The sequence below is a fragment of the Aethalodelphis obliquidens genome, unplaced genomic scaffold (assembly GCF_003676395.1).
Source record: "Aethalodelphis obliquidens isolate GAN/ISIS:26980383/991018 unplaced genomic scaffold, ASM367639v1 scaffold43, whole genome shotgun sequence".
NCBI lineage: Eukaryota > Metazoa > Chordata > Mammalia > Artiodactyla > Delphinidae > Aethalodelphis > Aethalodelphis obliquidens.
Window position 1 is genome coordinate 6,569,187 of NW_020837987.1, and position 18,568 is coordinate 6,587,754.

The 18,568-nt window shown below is 37.6% G+C and overlaps 1 protein-coding gene and 1 pseudogene across 1 annotated transcript; both read left to right on the forward strand.

The window, feature by feature from the left end:
• The first annotated feature begins 66 nt into the window (after nucleotides 1-66).
• Nucleotides 67-18,046, forward strand: ZNF829 (zinc finger protein 829). Its single transcript, XM_027079008.1, has 5 exons — nucleotides 67-314; nucleotides 983-1,040; nucleotides 5,740-5,866; nucleotides 6,172-6,267; nucleotides 16,048-18,046. Exons 2-5 carry the CDS (start codon nucleotides 1,008-1,010, stop codon nucleotides 17,025-17,027), a joined length of 1,236 nt encoding a protein of 411 aa, XP_026934809.1. The 5' UTR covers nucleotides 67-314; nucleotides 983-1,007; the 3' UTR covers nucleotides 17,028-18,046.
• Nucleotides 8,644-10,174, forward strand: LOC113605592 (cytochrome b5 type B pseudogene; annotated as a pseudogene).
• Nucleotides 18,047-18,568: the final 522 nt, after the last annotated feature.

The window sequence follows — 18,568 nt, forward strand, 5'->3', positions numbered from 1 at the left end:
GCCCTCATGGCCCGACTCAACTTCCGGCCAGAACGGAGCCGGAGTTTCCTGTGTGAGGGAGGCGGGTGGGCTAGGTCTGTTCTGGTGGCTGAGCCCGAGCGTGCCGAGTTACCGCGAACTGCAACTCTGAGACCTGGCTAAACTCTGGAAGTTGCAGGAGCAGTCATTTCCGGTGGACGCAGCGAGGGCGCTGAGAGGAATCGGCCGTGGGGCTCGCTGTGGACCACATTTCCCAGAGGGCCCGGCAGCCCGTCGCTTTTCTCGCGGGAACTCAAACTTTTCATCACGCCTGGCGGGAGCGTTAGATCCTTGAGGTGAGATCGTGGGCCCCTGGGGGAACTGGTTCAGCTCTGCAGGTTCGGACCCCCGGGGACCCGAAAGGCCTAAGTTGAGGAGACCGGAGGCCGATATGGAGCTCGGTACTTGCGCCTGTGCGGGCGGAGCGGCGTGAGAAGGGGGAGGTTATGCGACCCGTGTGCAGATATAGGATGCCTATCATTGTGGAATTGTGACTGTGTCCCCCTATGGTGGTGTGTGCTTGTGACCCCGCGACACTGGGGTACCTGCGACTGCGCGAGTGTATGTATTCCGTGTTGAATTTGCGATTGTATCTGTGATACCACGTTTGGCTCTGTGTGCGGATGTGGAGTGCGTGTTCCCTTGTTTTAAGAATGACTGCTTAAGGTATGTGGCACTGTGTATATGGGTATGAGGCTCCTGTCAGCTGTGCGATTGTTACTCCAGAACTCTGTCCTTAGGAAATCTCTGTGAGGTTTTGTTAGATTATTGACCTCAACAGCAGTAACCTCAGCTTTCTTCTGAGACACTGGGATTGGAAGGGACACCCCATTCCTCTGATCTCATTCGCTTTTGTGCTGGGGGATGGGGATGGGGCTGACCTGTGACCTGACCAGTTTGAGCAACAAGAAGAACCAGGTGTCTTACGATGACTTTCTACTTTCCAAGTTCTATCCTTCTCCAGGTGAGGCGCAGAAGAGAAGGAAACAATGCATGCTGAACTTATACAAGCAGTTTTCAGGGTATGTTGGGGTTTCCTCTTTTCTTTCGTTCTTCTGAAAGTTAATGCTTAATAAAGATGCCGTTTGATTATAGGTTCCTATAATTTTCCCACTGGAGAAAAGGATAGTTGAGCCTGCTACTGAAGCACAATAACTCCCATATACCTAATGTTTACTTATTTGGAAAATGGCTCCACTTCAGTTTGCCATGTTTTCTTCTTTTTATTTTTATATTTTATATTTTTAATATTTTTAGATTTTTTTTTTGATGTGGACCATTTTCAAAGTCTTTATTGAATTTGTTACAATATTCTTCTGTTTTATGCTTTGGTTTTTTGGCTGCAAGGCATGTGGCATCCCAGCTTCCCCACCAGGGGTCGAACCCGCACCCCCTACGTTGGAAGGCGAAGTCCCAACCACTGGACAGCTAGGGAAGTCCCAAATTTTGTTCTTTTTAAATGCAATATTTATTATGACTTTAAAATAAAAGCATGATTATTTTAGAGATTTTAAAAACACAGATTACCAAGAAAAAATGAAATGAGACCACTCAAATAACTAGTGTTAACATTTTGGTGTATTTTCATTATTTTTCCGAAATCAGATTATGCTTCATTTATCATTTTATATCCTACATTTTTACTAAAAAGTATCATTCTCCTGTGTTGTCAAATGATCTTTGTAAATACCATTTTTCAAAGATACACTTTTTTTTTGTGAATGAATTATGGTTTATTCGTCAGATGAGCTGTGTCAGACATGAAATCTTTCAACACTTATTTAAAATATTTATTTGTACAAACACACATATACACAGATGCATGTAGGTTTGAGTTGCGATTTCCATGATTAATAATGAGATTGAACAGCACTTCATATGTTTATTGGTTATCAGCGTTTCTTCTTTTGTGACACACCTGTTGAAATCTTTTATTTTGCTCTTGGATTATCTTTTTTTTAATATATAAATTATTTATTTATTTTATTTTTGGCTCTGTTGGGTCTTCATTGCTGCGCACAGGCTTTCTCTAGTTGCGGAGAGCTACTCTTTGTTGTGGTGCACGGGCTTCTCATTGCGGTGGCTTCTCTTTGTTACAGAGCACAGACTCTAGGCGGGCAGGCTTCAGTAGTTGTGGCATGCAGGCTCAGTAATTCTGGCTCACAGTCTCTAGAGCTCAGGCCTCAGTAATTGTGGCTCATGGGCTTAGTTGCTCCGTGGCATGTGGGATCTTTCCAGACCAGGAACCTGTGTCCCCTGCATTGGCAGGGGGATTCTTAGTCACTACGCCACCAGGGAAGTCCCTGGATTATCTCTTATTGATTCATGGGAATTCTTTATATTTTCTGGATATGGATCCTTTATTGATTATACTTTTCTACTATCTGGATTGTTTTATCACTTCCCTTAAGGTAGTTTAACGAATAAAATCTGACTTTTTTATTATATATTTTTTTATTTTTGGCTGCGTTGAGTCTTTATTGCGGTGCACAGCTTCTCATTGCTGTGGCTTCTCTCATTGCAGAGCACGGGCTCTAGGCGCGCGGGCTTCAGTAGTTAACAGCATGGGCTCTAGGGCATACAGGCTTCGGTAGTTGTGGTGCGCAGGCTCTGTAGTTGTGGTGCACAGGCTTAGTTGCTCTGCAGCATGTGGGATCTTCCTGGACCAGGGCTTGAACCGTGTCTACTGCATTGGCAGGCGGGTTTTTAACCACTGCACCACCAGGGAAGTCCTCCTAATTTTTAATCAATTTTTTTTCCCTTGGTGGTAACTTTTTGTATCTTATTTAGGAAATCCTTCCCTGTCCCAAGGTTATGTAAATATTCTATATTTATATTTAAAGCGATAATCCCGTTTATTTACTTAACCTATTTTTAATTATTCTAGCTCCTCATTTGAGGTAATTTGACTTTTCTTCCTCTGGCTGTTTTTAAGACTGTCACTCTGTTTTTGGCTTTCTGTAACTCAAGTATGATGTGCCTAAATGTGCATTTCTTTTTATTTATCTGCTTGGAATTTGTTAAGCTTTTTTAATTTGTGGATAGGTATTCAGGAATATCCTCAGCCATCTTAAAAGATTGCCCTGCCTCATCCTCTCTCTTCTTCTTAGGCTCTAATTATACATAGGTTATAATTTCTCCCCCTTTTTTTTTTTTGGTCTCTTACTCTCTTTTTGGTTTTTAGAGTTAATACTTGTAGCTAAAATCAAAGCAATATTAGGCAAAAGAACTTTGCTTTGTTTCAGGACAGGAGTGGAGGGCATGGCAGGTAGCTAGAGTTTTGGGGTTCTTCCTCTAACTGGTAGAAAAAAATATCTTTATTCAGTTATGTTTCAACACTTCTAATCTTGGGGAGCTCACCAAATCATAAGGCTCTCAGTTCACTTTATGATTCTCATATCTGAAAATTAGAGTGTACCAAGGTAGAGGACTCAGAATAGGGATTGTGTTTTCTGAAGGTATAAATTGGGAGCTGAAACTAAATTTGGAACTCTCAATTTTAAAAATGTGTGTTTGGTACAGAGCCAAAGAAAACCAGGATGAGAATCGGTCTCCCCAAGTCTGTTCAGTGTAAGGCCTTTCTATCTGAATTTCTTCGGAAAAGGGCTGAGTCTTTCCTAATCCATTCTCCTTTGCCGAAGCCCAAACAGAGCATCTGATTCCCCTTCCCCATCAACCTCTAATTACACTCACCATCTCTGTAATGAAGATTATTGCCCAATATTAATGGGAGTAATTCTAGGGAGGTAGTATACTGTCGTGGAAAATAAATTTTAAAAGGAATAAAATGAATTTTGTTCTTAGAAGCTAACCTAATGTTTAATCAGGAAATATCTGAAACATTCCAGGTAAAATCAGAAAAAGACAAGGGTATACAGCATTACCAATGTTATTTAACATTGTTCTGTAGGTATTAACCAAAGCACTTAGACAAGAGGAAAAATTAGGTTAAAAATTAGAAAAGAGAGTGTAAGATTATTACTTTCTGCAGATGCTATGACTGTGTACCTGGAAAATCAAATCAACTTATAACCAACACTTTGAAATAAGCAGGACTCCATAGGGAGCAAGCAAAAGGATTTTCTTTCCGCTATAATTTCCACTCTCAACTCTGGCTAATGTTTTTGTTGCCCTGAATAAAAGCTTGTGTAATCCTTATAATTGTTTTGATCACTCTTTGGTATTCTTTGGTTATTTTCAGTCACAAGATCAGTCTCATTTTACTAATTACAACCTCTAGTTGAGTATAATAATGTGCAAATTTCATTTAAAGCCTTTTCTCTGAGCTCAGGTTTGCTCCAAGCTAGAAGCTTACAGTGTGAAAAGGGGGACCTACTAAGCTGCTTTGTTTCTTTAATCTGAACTCCTCTTCGCTCAGTAGTCAGTTTCTTTACTATAGTCCTCTATCCTCCTCTTCTAGGTGTTGCTCTCTAGGTCTGCTCTCTAGGTCTAGATATTGTTTGGGGACTTGCCTTTTACAATTATACTGGACTTAGTTCACCATTCTCATGTTAGTTTTCTAGTTTCAGAGTATAATACCTTTCATTTTCTTAATTTACTCTCTAGTTTTGATGGAACACTTAGGCCAGTAGCTTCCTAAGAAAAACTAGACAGGAGATAATTTAACATTCATTCTCTATGGTTCTACAATTGTCTTTTTTTTTTTGCCGCACCACATGACTTGTGGGATCTTAGTTCCCCAACCGGGGATCAAGCCCATGCCCCCTACATTGGAAGTGTGGAGTCTTAACCACTGGATCGCCACGGAAGTCCCTAGAATTGTCTTGACTTAATCGTCACACTAACTTGGTATTTAATCTTTCTTTTTTTTTTAAATGGGTTTTAAAAATTGTTTTATTTGGGAAAAGTGCACCTTACAAGAGGGCAGCTGCAAAATACAGAGACGTCTGCAACAATTACTTGTTTGTGCTTAAAGTGAAAGAATGAGTGTTATCCAAGGAATCAAAGCAGTTGGTGGACAAATCAGGAGCATCTCCAAGTTATTTTCAGGAAATAGAACAACAAAATGCAAAGCCATAATTTCCGATCAAGGAATTCTTCTAAGAATTTAGCTTATCTCGTGGATTACCACCCTTCCGTCCCCTTTTAGTGGAAAAGCATGACTTACTATTGCAAACCAATTTTGGTATTTAGTCTTGCTTTGTATATAATCTTCATACTAGCTTTGGCTGTGTGTGGAATTCTCGGCCAGAATTTGTTGTCTTTTGTAATATTAAAGGAATCACTTTATTTTCTTGTTTTAAATGGTGCTGTTGAGAAATCCATTGCCATTCTGATTCCTGAAATTTTTTATGTGATCCACAGAAGCTTTTAGAAAGTTCTGTTTTTCCCTGATATTCTGAAATTTTACTCCAAAATATAAGGTTTTTTTTTTTTTTTTTTTAAGTCCATCACATTTTTCCCTCTCTTGGGGCTTAAAGAGAACATGGGAAGGAATTCTCATTTATGCAGACTTTACTGTGGCCAGGCACTGAACTGCATGCTTGCTATTTCATCTCATTGGAAAAGTCCACTCTGTTTGCACATTCCTAGACATACCCATCCGTATATAGGAGATATGTCTTATATTGATTTAATCGATTCCAGCTCCTTCGATTTGATTAATAATCTCTGTCCTTTTATGTAGAGCCCTCTACCACTTCATCTACTATCATCTTTTTCTTCTCTCTTTCCATTGTGAAAGCATGTTTGTTGTTTCAGGGGTCAGTGATGTTCAGGGATGTGTCTATAAACTTCTCTCAGGAGGAATGGGAGTGCCTGGACTCTGGTCAGATGAATTTATACAAAGAAGTGATGTTGGAGAATTTCAGCAACCTGGTTTCAGTGGGTAAGGATAACTATCCCCCCAAATTCAGAGTCTGCCCTTGGGAATGTGTCCTTTCTCCATTGTGAATTACACATTTCAAGTAACCAGCAAAATTTCTGCACTCTGTTCCCCAAGGAATGGTTGAGTTGGAATGGAATGCAAGAGTTGGAAATGGGCAGCTCCACTGGGCTGTGGCTGAAGCTTCATCTTCATCTTTCTCTGGTCCTTCCCTATAGGGGCATCTGTTTCTTGATCACCAAGGGACCGGATCTGATTTCTGGGACACCAACAGCATAACCATGTCCCATGTCTTTTCTTGTGATCAGGACTTTCCAGTTCTAAGCCAACTGTGATCTCCTTATTGGAACAAGGAAAAGAGCCCTGGATGGTTGACAGAGAGCTGACGAGAGGCCTTTGTTCAGGTAAGTGAGAGGTGATAGAGCAGGAGCAGAGCCTGTGGAGGTATTACCTATATAAGATGTTATCAGAAAACTCCCCTCAAAAACCCAAGCCCTCTTCCATAAAAGAGGTATCTTGCTTTTTTTCTCTTATACTTTATTCCCAGTCCAATGTAGCAAGTACCTTCCTTTGTCATTTCTAAGAGTTATTCTACCCACCTTTTAGATTTCATTCCTTCATAGGATCTGCTGCATTTAGACTTGTATTAACAGTAGATATTCCCACCCTAAGAAGTGTGTGTGTGTTGTATGTATGTGTTTCAATACTGGTTTTCATTTTATTGACTTTCTAAGTGTTTGTTAACTTCATTAACCAGGTTGTCCTGGATAGTAATTCATTGTTTCATTTATCAAACATTTGATTTTTTTTTCCATTAAAAAAAATTCAGATATAACATACATATGGAAACTACATGAGTGATTGTATAGTGTGAAGAATTACAAGTGAATGCATCCATGTAACCACCACTTCAGACAAGTAATAGAAAATTACTAGCACCTTAGAATCCTTTCTGCCCTTTCCCAATCACTAGCCTCTTTGTCCTCCTCTTGACTTCTAACTCCGTGAAATAATTTTGCCTTTTTCTGAGCTGAATATAAGTGGAATCATACAGTATTTATACTTTTGCCTTTGTTTTTTCTCAACTTTATGTTTATGGGACACATCACCCATGTTATTGCATATAGCTGATGTTCATTCTCAATGCTATGCTGTATTCCATTCTATGAATATATTTTATAGTGTGTATTATATATTGCTAATTATTATAAATAAGTCTTTTCTACTATTGACCGTTGGGTTGTTTTCCAGTTTTTAGCTATGTGAACATTCCTTTGGTGCATATATGTACACATTTCTTTTGGGTGTATACCCAGGAGTGGAATTACTGGTAATAGGATATGTGTTGGTTCAATTTTAAAAGATAATGCCAGTTTTCCAAAGTGGTTATACCAATTTATACTTCCACTAGTAGTGTGAAAGTTGCTATTCCTCTGCATTCTTGCCAGTTCTTTTTTTTTTTTTAATTTTATTTATTTATTTATGGTTGTGTTGGGTCTTCGTTGCTGCGTGTGGGCTTTCTCTAGTTGCTGCAAGCGGCGGCTACTCTTTGTTGCAGTGCATGGGCTTCTCAATGCAGTGGCTTCTCTTGTTGCGGAGCACAGGCTCTAGACGTGTGGACCTCAGCAGTTGTGGCTCTCAGGCTCCAGAGAGCAGGCTCAGTAGTTGTGGCCCATGGGCTTAGTTGCTCCGTGGCATGTGGGATCCTTCCGGAGCAGGGCTCGAACCTGTGTTTCCTGCATTAGCAGGCAGATTCTTAACCACTGCGCCACCAGGGAAGCCCTTGCCAGTTCTTGATATTGCTAGACCTTTTAATTTTAGACATTCTGCAGGTGTATGTGTGTGTGTGTGTTCTGTGACTTGCCCGTTTAAGTTTCTTGCTTCTATTCATTAGGTTGTCTTAATTTTTCTTAGTGATTTGAAGGAGTTTTTTGTATATTCTGTATATGAGTCTTTGTAAATATCATCTACCACCTTATAGCTTACTTTCTTATCCTTTTAGTGCTGTCTTTTGATTTTATTAATTTTAAGTAGTCAGGCTTATCTATCTTTTCCTTTATAGTTGTTGCTTTTTGTGTTCTGTGTAGGACTCATTGCCTACCCCAAAGTCATGAAGGTGCTTCCTGTGTTATATTCTAGTAGCTTTTTTGTTTTACCTTTTACATTTAGATCTCCAATTTCCTGGAGCTGATATTTGTTTATAGTATGAGGTAGGGGTCAAATTTCATTATTTTTCCATGTAAATATCTAATTGACCAGGCAATGTTTACTGAAAAGACTTTTTCCCTTTCTCTATAATGCTACCTTTGTCATAAATCATGTGTTGCCATATCTGTGAGTCTGTCTCTGAACTTTATTCTGTTCCATTGGCTTGTCTACCTTTGTCCCAATACCACACTATAATAGTACTGTAGTCTATAATAAGGCTTATTTGGCAGAGCAAGCTCTCCTGCTTCTTCTTCTTGATAATTTTAATATAAATTTAATTTATTTTATTATAATTATTTTTCATAAATTTATTTTTAAATTTCTGGCTGCGTTGTGTCTTTGTTGCTGTGCACGGGCTCCTCACTGTGGTGGCTTCTCTTGTTGCAGAGCACAGGCTCCAGGTACACGGGCTTCAGTATCTGTGGCTTACGGGCTGTAGAGCGCAGGCTCAGTAGTTGTGGCACACGGGCTTAGTATCTCTGCGGCATGTGGGATCTCCCCAGACCAGGGCTCAAACCCATGTCCCCTGCATTGGCAGGCGAATTCTTAACCATTGTGCCACCAGGGAAGTCCTTATATAAATTTTAGAATCAGCTTATTAATATTCACACACACATAAAAATAACTGCTGACATTTTGATTAAGGTTAAAATAAAGTTATACATCAGTTTCTGGAGAATTAACATTTTGGAACAGTCTTCTAAAAAAGTTTGATTTTTTAATTTGTGCAAGTAGTCTGCTAGGTGTTACATAGTTTAAAAAATATGTAGACTTATTAAGAAATTCATTGTTTAATGTGGGAGCTAGAACATTTCTGTAAATAATTTCTACAAAGTAGAATTCAGCAAATAAGAAGAACAAATAGGAAGCTCAGAAAAAAGTTATAAAACAGTCAAAAAATACAGAAGTGGTATTGATTCAATAGAAATTAATTGTTGGATCCTTGGAAGTAGATGTAACCTATCGAGATAGTGATAGAATTAGACCATGCCTCCATTGAGAGAGAATTCTGGATTCAACAAAGCTCTAGGAACCTAGGCAAGAGTTTGTGAATCTCCTTCCTTGCCCTCCATAGGTCTCAGCTAACCTTAAATATTTTATAGGCAGGGATCCAGAATTTTTTTCCTCCATAAATTGAATCATTTTCCTCTCTATCATCTGTAAAAGAATTGAGCTTTCTTCATTGATTTCTGGTGCCATCTTTATTGGATAATAAATTCGCATATATGAGTCTTTCTCAGCACTCTATTGTCTTGTTATGGTATAATGCCAGTACGAGTGTCTTTATTTCTTTGGCTTGTATTTTTTAATATCTAATATCACCTTATTTTTCAGATCAAAGGATTACTTAGCCTCTGGAGTATTTTTGCTTTTTTTGTTTTTATTTCCCTGTGTCTCACTTACTGCTTTTCCTCCCTACCAACTTGCTTACTCACTCCCTTCTCTATCTTTCCTTGACCCTGTACTTTTCCACATGATCTCTGTTTATTCTTTTTCCACTTTTTTATAATTAATTAAATAGTATTAAATATATAACGTGAAAAATAAAACTATTGTTTAAAAAGGAAATTTTTTAATATTTAAACTTTTTAAAGAGAAAATCTTTGTGAAAAATAGACAAAGAAAGATAACTTACCTTAAACTCCAAAAGTAGGAGCACGAAGTCTACCTCAAGGAAGTTGTCAGCGGAAACCTGGATAGCGGTGGAGAAGAGCTTAGGCCCAATGGCGACTGTGGAAGCAAGCAGCAGCAGTGGGAAAGGGCAAGGGGGTCGAGACCTCAGTTACCTTTTACCGATTGGAGGAGGTGGCAAAGCGCAACTCCCTGAAGGAGATATGGCTGGTGATCCACGGGCAAGTCTGTGATGTCACCTGCCTCCTTAACGAGCATCCTGGTGGAGAAGAGGTTCTGCTGGAACAAGCTCGTGGAGATGCAACTGAAAGCTTTGAAGATATAGGCCTCTCGTCTGAGGCCAGAGAAGTGCTCAAGCAGTACTATATTGGTGATGTGCCTCTGAATTACATTAAACCTGGAAGTGGGGGACTTCCCTGGTGCTCCAGTGGGTAAGACTCTGTGCTCCCAATGCAGGGGGCCCGGGTTCAATCTCTGGTTGGGGAACTAGATCCCACATGGATGCCTCAACTAAGAGTCCATGTGCTGCAACTAAGAAGCCCTCATGCATACCATAACTAAAGATCCCATGTGCTGCAACTAAGACCCGGTGCAGCCAAAATAAATAAATATTTTAAAAACAAACAAAGAAACGTGGAAGTGGTAGCAAGGACCCTCCGAAAAGCAACACGTGCAAAAGCTGCTGGTCGTATTGGATCTTCCCCATCATAGGCCATGTTCTCTTAGGTATTCTGTATCGTTACTACACAGCGGAGAGCTAATCCTCCCAAGGAGACCTTGTTGAAATCTGGAAAGCATATCCACTTGGGAATGAGAACTAGAGACTTGTTTGGAGGTTGAAGCAGTGCCTTCTCTAATCCTGCTAATTGTACTCTTACCCTTCGGAACCCAGACTGTTGGCCAGATATCCACCTCAGCCCTGGGCCAATGTCCAAGTCATTTCTTAGAGCCTTACTCTCAAAGCACCTGCTCATTGTTCTGTGTCCTTGCCGTTGTTCCCTCTCTTTATTCTTTTCCATGGGCACATTTATGTTTCAAAGTTTCTTTTGTAATTACGGTCCACATGTCCTAGTGACATTGCCCTTTGGTAAAATTGCTTTCCAGTACTTTGAATGCATATTAGACATACTTAACAGGGCACCACACTCTGGTTTTGAACCTTTTCTTTTTCCCTTTTTCTTTTAAGTAAATATTGTTAAAAATAAATAAATAAATAAAACTCCAAAAGTACAAACCATACAGCAAAAACATGAACTGGAACTACATCAGAATTAAGGATTTCTGCTAAATGAAGGACACAATAGATAAATTTAATGCGCAGTAGACTAGAAGATACTTGCTAATTAAGAGGAAGAAGTTAGTGACCCCAATAAAAATACCAATAAAGGTTAACAAGACTAAAATGCTAATAAGCCTACCAGATGTTCATACTTATTAATAATTAGAAATGCAAGTGAAGGCAATAATGAAATATCACTTCACTTATTAGGCTAGGAAAGTAGAAAGCTGGGTAATGACAACTGTGGGTGGGGACAAAAATTCTTATGCACTTTTGGTGAAAGTATACAGTGGTGTTGCCTTTCTCTACAGCCATCTGGTACTACTTAAACAGGTATACATATGCCCCACTTTGGGGTATATATCTAAAATTGAAAATAATGCAAAAGGATAAATACTTCATGTCTTTCAAATGTCATACCAGTGTATCATCTATCGGGTCCATTCGAGAATTATTTAATTATCTTGGGAAATGTATCATTGTCTCACTTACTATTTACTACTCATTAGGGACCAGGTTCTCTTAAAATTAGATGTTAAATTTAAAAAGATTGATAAGTTGCGAATGATTCGTCTGGTGGAAAAGGTAGCTGGAGAGTATGGTTTTATTATCCTATAACACAGTAACTCGTTTTTGTATCCAACTTAGTGATGTTATTCCTGCATTCTTTAGGGTACCATATGAACTCAATCTCTCCTAGATAATTGGAACTAGCTTGATCATTCCTCTGGCCCTCTCATTAATGAGTTAAATAAATCTTTAAAACATGCTTAGCATATTCTGTTTCATTGGTTTATGTGGTTGTCTTTATGCCAGTACCATACTGTTTTAACTGCTGTAGCTTTGTTGTATACTTTGAAATCAGAAAGTGTGATACCATTAGCTTTCTTACACTTCCTAAAGATTATTTTTAGCTCTTCCAATTTTTTTTCTATTAATATTTCTGTAAAAAATGCCATTGGGATTTTTATAAGGATTGCGTTGAATCTGTAGATTACATTTTAACAGTAGGAACTCTTCCAGTCCACAAGCACGCGATCGCTGTGTCATCTTTAATTTAGTGTCATCTTTAATTTCTTCAATGTTTTATAGTTTTCACTGTACAAGTCTTTCATCTCCCTAGTTAAGTTTATTCCTAAGTATTTAATTCCTTTTGATGCTATTATAAATGGAATTGTTTTCCTGATTTCCTTTCAGATTGTTTATTGTTAGTGTATAGAAACACTGTAGTTTTGTATCGTGCAACTGAAAACTAAATTTGTTTAATTCTGACAGTTTTTATGTGGAGCCTTTAGGGTTTTTTCTATGTCATTTTCAAATAGGGACAATGTTACTTCTAAGTTTGTTGAGAGTTTTTAATCATGAAAGGATGTTGAATTTTATGAAATGCTTCTTATCTATTGAGATGATTGTGTGATTTTTATCCTTTATTCTGTTAATGTGGTATATCACATTGATTTTTGTATGTTGAACCATCTTTGCATCCTACAGATAAATCATAGTTGGTCATGATGTATGATCCTTTTAGTGTGCTATTGAGAATTTTTGCATTTATATTCATCAGGGATGTTGGCCTGTAATTTTCTTTTCTGTGACTTCCTGGTCTGGGTTTGGTCTGAGGGTAATTCTGGCTTCATAAAATGAGTTTAGAAGTCTTCCCTGCTCTTCAGTTTTTTTGGAAGAGTTTGAGAAGGATTGGCATAATGTGTGGCAGAATTCACTAGGGAACCTCCCAGCAAAGAAGAGCCTAGGCTTTTTATTACTAATTCAGTCTCCTTACTAGTTATAGACTTTCTATTTAGACTTTCTGTTTCTTCATGACTTTCTATTTCTTCATGATTCAGTCTTGGTAGGTTGTATGTTTCTAGGAATTTTTCCATTTCCTCCAGTTTATCCAGTTTCTTGGTGTATAATTGTTCATAGTATTCTTTTATGACAGTTTTTATTTCTGTTACATCAGTTATAATGTCTCTTTTATTTCTGATTTTATTTGAGTCTCCTCTCTTTTTTTCTTAATCGAGCTAAAAGTTTGTCAATTTATCTTTTCAGTAAACCAACTATTAGTTCCATTGATCTTTTCTGTTGTTTTTCTACTCTCTATTTCATTTATCTCTGCCCTAATCTTTATTATTTCCTTCCTTCTGCTAACTTTGGGTTTAGTTTGTTCCTTGAAATGTAAAGTTAGGTTGTATATTTGCAATTCTTCTTTTTCAGTGTAGGAACTATAAAATTCCATTTTCATACTGCTTTTTCTGCATCCCATAAGTGTTTTTGTTTGTCTAAAGATATTTTCTAATTCTTTGGGCCATTGGTTGTTCAAAAGTGTGTTTTTAATTTCCACATATTTGTAAATTTTCCAGTTTTCCTTTTGCTGTTGATTTCTAGTTTTGTTCCATTGTAGTCAGAAAAGATACTTGATATGATTTCCATCTTAAATTTCTTAAGACTTATTTTGTGAACTAACATGTCATCTATCCTAGGGAATGTTCCGTGTATGCTTGATAAGAATATATTCTGCTGCTGTTGAATGGAATAGTCTATATATGTCATTTAGGTTCATTTCCCCTATGGTATTGTTCAAGTCACTTTTTTTTCTTCGTTTACTGTCTGATTGTTCTATCTATTATTGAAAGTAGGCTATTGAAGTGTCCTGCTGTTGTATTTTTGTCTATGTCTCCCTTCAGTTTTGACAATGTTTGCTTAATATACTTAAGTGCTCTTATATTGGGTGCAGGTATGTTTATAATTGTTACAGCTTCCTGGTGAATTGACCGTTTTATCATTGTATAATATCCTTGTTTGTTTTCTGTGACAGCTTTAGCTTAAAGTCTGTTTTAGCTTAAAGTCTATTTTATCTGATGTAAGTATAGCCACCCTTGCTCTCTTTAGGTTACCATTTGCATGGATTATCTTTTCCCATCCCTTCACTTTCAGCCATTATCTGTGTTCTTAAATCTAAAGTGGGTCTCTGGAGGACATCATATAATTGGATATTGTTGTTTTCTCCATTCAGCCAGTCTCTTTTGATTTGAGAGTTTAATCCATTTACATTTAAAGTTATTATTGAAGGATTTACTATTGCTGTTTTGTTCATTGTTTTCTGTTCTTTTTGTAGTTCTTTTGTCCCGCTTTTCCTCTCTTGCTGCCTTCCTTTTGTTTCTTTGATTTTTTTGTATTGATATGCTTTGAATCCTTTTTATTTTTCTTTTCTGTAATCTCTATAAGGTATCTTCTTTGTGGTTATCATTGGGCTTTCAAAAATATAACAGTATGTTTTAAGTTGATAACAATTTAACTTCAATCACATACAAAAACACTTTTACTTCTCACTACCCACACTTTGTGTTATTGACATTGTACTCTCCTGGTACATAGATATGTTCACCAACCAGGAAGCTTCCCCCAATCCTTGCCAAGTTTTTTTACTGGGGGTGTCATTAAGTGGGGAGTGGTGACGAGTCCCATCCCTTGAAACTAAGGGTCCATTGTGAATCACCTCCTTATCATAAATTCAGGTATGATCAAAAGGCACTTGTGAATAACAAAAGACAGTCTAGTGGTTTTTGAAGTTCCAGTGGTTTTTGAAGCTCCGCCAGGAACTGGAAACAAAGACCAGATGTATTTTTTGTATCACAAGTATGTATATTTTCTGTTAATTCTTTCTTCTCAGTTCAGTACCCATGCCCACAGCTATGCTGGATGTTCCTGAGTCCAGATTTTCTCTGGTTCCATTTTTCTAGATTTCTAGTTTTCTGTGAGAATGAACAACTATAATCATCCTGTCCTGATTGGGATGGGGAGGAGATACAGTCTTTGAATTCATCCTTCAGCTTTTACTGTTCTCTGCACTCCACTATTAGAAGTGCCTGATGTCTCCAGTTCTTGTGCATTTGTAGGGATTTGCACCATGAATCAGTACTGTGGAATTTACCCACTGTTGGCTCAATTTGATATTCTCCAGTCTGCAGTCACTTAGCACTCATCCATTGGCTTTCCAGTTTCCAAGTTTTATTGCTACTGTTTCTTCTCCAGTATCTTTTGTCCTAGTGGGGTTTTCCTTTCCCCTTGTTAAGCTTTTATTATAATTTTCCTGTGGATTCGTGAACAAGAATTGGTAAATTTACATATACTGTCTGCCATTTTTAACAGAAATTATGCCCCCCTTTTATTAAAAATACAGTTGACCCTCATTACTCACAGATTATTTATGAATTCACTTACTCCCTAAGATTTATTTGTAAGCCCCAAATCAATACTTAGTGTTTTCATGGTAATTAGCAGACATATGCAGAGCAGCAGAAAATGTTGACATGGAGTTCCTATTTTCTCACAGAGAATGTTTCATTCTTATTCTCTTCTTTCTAACACTCAAGGTTCCTCCCTTCTTAATAACTGCCATGACTTGAAGATTCCATTTCTCTTTCCCAGCATCAGCATCACAGAATTCCAAGGCAAACTATTTTCAGTGAATTCCCAACATACATGAGGCTCTATTCACAGAAGAAATGTACGTGTCCTCCATTCTCACCAGTTTCATTCAGCACCCTAGACTTGTTGAGGGCTGTCCCCCAGTGTGAATTTGCCAACAACATACCCTTTGCTTAGAGTTGCTGACCCTCTCCCACCCCCATTTATACATTTCAACACATTTATTCCTCAGTAGTCCTATAGGTATGACAGTTATCCACAAATAACAAAACATAGAGTATGACGCTCTGTGTGTGAGTATATGCTTATATAAATGTATATATGATTAGAATCACTGTATAATGTGGAGGATGGCCCTGAATAGTATGGATTCATTGAAGTTGCAGGTGATTCTGATCCACACCAGGATTACAGAGTCATCTATTTCCCTAATTAACCCTCTTCAACTTCCTCTGTTGCTTCTCCTTAATGTCTGTGCTTTTCTTATCAATTTTACAAATTGCCTAGCCATATTTGGGAACTGTCTAAGCATCTACTTTCCCGAATATTTTCAGCTTAATCTTTGCATTTCTTTTTCAGAAGTTTAACCTTTCCCAGCATAGGAAAATTGAGCATATGCCTTTTTATTTTCTTCCAGATCTGGAATCCATGTGTGAGACCAAGTTACTCTCTCTAAAGAAGAGACATTTTAGTCAAGTGATGTTTACCCATGAAGACATACCCACTTTTATTCAGCCCACGTTTCTTATTCCACATCAAAAAACTATTAATGAAGAGAAGCCCTGTGAATGTAAAATATGTGGAAAGGCCTTTAATCAAAACTCACACTTTGTTCAACATCAGAGAATTCATTCTGCTGAAAAAAACTATGAATGTAAGGAGTGTGGGAAATCCTTTAGTCGTGGCTCACTTGTTGCTCGACATCAGAGGATTCACACTGGTGAAAAACCCTATGAGTGTAAAGAATGCGGCAAGGCTTTTAGTTGTAGTTCATATTTTTCTCAACATCAGAGGATTCACACTGGTGAGAAACCCTATGAATGTAAGGAATGTGGAAAAGCCTTTAATTATTGCTCAAACCTTAATGATCATCAGAGAATTCACACTGGTGAAAAACCCTATGAATGTAAAGTATGTGGAAAAGCCTTTACTAAGAGTTCACAACTTTTTCCACATCTGAGAATTCATACCGGTGAGAAACCTTATGAATGTAAGGAATGTGGGAAAGCCTTTACTCAACATTCAAGGCTTATTCAGCACCACAGGATGCATACTGGTGAGAAACCTTATAAGTGTAAGGAATGTGAGAAGGCCTTTAGTAGTGCCTCAACACTTACTAACCATCACAGAATTCATGCTGGCAAGAAACTCTATGAATGTAAAGAATGTGGAAAGGCCTTCATTCAGAGCTCAGAACTTATTCAACATCAGAGAATTCATACAGATGAAAAACCATATGAATGTAATGAATGTGGAAAGGCTTTTAATAAAGGCTCAAACCTTACTCGACATCAAAGAATTCACACTGGTGAGAAACCTTATGACTGCAAGGAATGTGGAAAAGCCTTTGGTAGTCGCTCTGACCTCATCCGCCATGAAGGAATTCATATTGGATAAATGATAGGCCCTTATGACTGTAAGTGTGGAAAGGCCTTTGGTAGTCGCTGTGACCTCATCCACCATGAAGGAATTCATATTGGATAAATGATAGACCTTTTGATAACCTTTATAATAATATATTTTAAAACAGGTAATGCAAAAAATAAACAAAAAATCCCAGATAATGCATGATCAAAGTTCCTCTCTGTAGTAGTTTTCTAGGGCTACTATAACAAAGTACCAAGTACCACAAAACTAGGTGGCTTAAAACAACAGAAACTTATTCTCTCAGTTTTTGAGCCTTAAAAACCACAATCAAAGTTGTTGGCAAGGTTGGTTCCTTCTGGGGCTCTGAGGAAGAATCTGTTCCATGCCCTTCTCCTAGCTTCTTGTAACAGTGATTTTTGACATACCTTGGCTTGTAGACTCATTGCTCCAATCTCTGCCTCCATCTCCACACTGTGTTCTCTCTGTGTCTCTTCTCTCATATGGACACTGGTCATATTGCATTAGGGATCACCCTAAGGACCTCATCTTAACTTGATTATATGTGCAAAGACCTTATTTCCAGGTAAGATCACATTCACAGATACCAGGTGTTAGGACCTCAGCATATTTCAACCCGTTACACTCTGTTAACACTATTTTTTCTAAAGTATTTGTAATTTTATACATAAAGTTAATCAAATGTATTTTAAAATGTGAATTCAAGGTCTAAATTAAACTCCCTTTTCCCCCCAAAAAAGATTCTATCCCAAAACTACTTATTCCATAATTCCTTCCCAATTATTCTCTGCTTTGATTATATAGTTTGTATTAACTTATGTTTTAGGGCCGTCTTTTCTGTATCTGTGGCCTACCAAATTACACTGTAAATTGTGTTACATAGGCTATCTTTGAATTCATGGTGGAATTATAACTTTGTTTTTGAAGGCAGCTGTATTCTTTTTTCCTTTTGTAAAATTAATATTTTCTTATTGTAAAAAAAAAAAAAAAAGAGGACACCAAGAAAAAAATAAAGATTATTTGTAAGCCTACCAAACAGAGATGACTACTTCAAATTATCACAACATATCCTTACAGGCTTTATTTAGTGTAATTGTGACATGCATGCTGTACCATAACCTGCTTTTATCATGCTACTATTTCAGCAAGGATAGATGTTTATGTATCATTCCTTTTAATGGTATCATAATAATCTTTTCTGTGGTTGACTATCATTTTGCTAAATAACTACCAATAAACATTTTGGTGCCTGTTTAAACTTTGCAGTTATAAAAGTTGCCTTCTAAATGCAACTTTAGTACTTTTTTTGTTTGAAATTTAAAAACATTAAATATCAGTGCTGAAATAACTGATGAACATTTTCTTCCAATAAAAAATTGCCAATAACTCCCAATTCCCTCATAATCACTATTACAGATTTGTTTTTATCCTTTGAGACTTTTTTTAAAAATTTATTTTATTTTTGGCTGTGTTGGGCCTTTTTTGCTGCATTCGGGCTTTTTCTCTGGTTGCAGTGAGCAGGGTCTACTCTTCATTGTGGAATGCGGGCTTCT

Bases quoted from the DNA above. Each gene is read 5' to 3' on its own strand.
- ZNF829 (XM_027079008.1), top strand. From the start codon at position 1,008: ATGCATGCTGAACTTATACAAGCAGTTTTCAGG. The intron at 5,867-6,171 runs GTAAGGATAACT...TCTTGTGATCAG, and splicing joins CAGCAACCTGGTTTCAGTGG to GACTTTCCAGTTCTAAGCCA. The intron at 6,268-16,047 runs GTAAGTGAGAGG...ATTTTCTTCCAG, and splicing joins GACGAGAGGCCTTTGTTCAG to ATCTGGAATCCATGTGTGAG.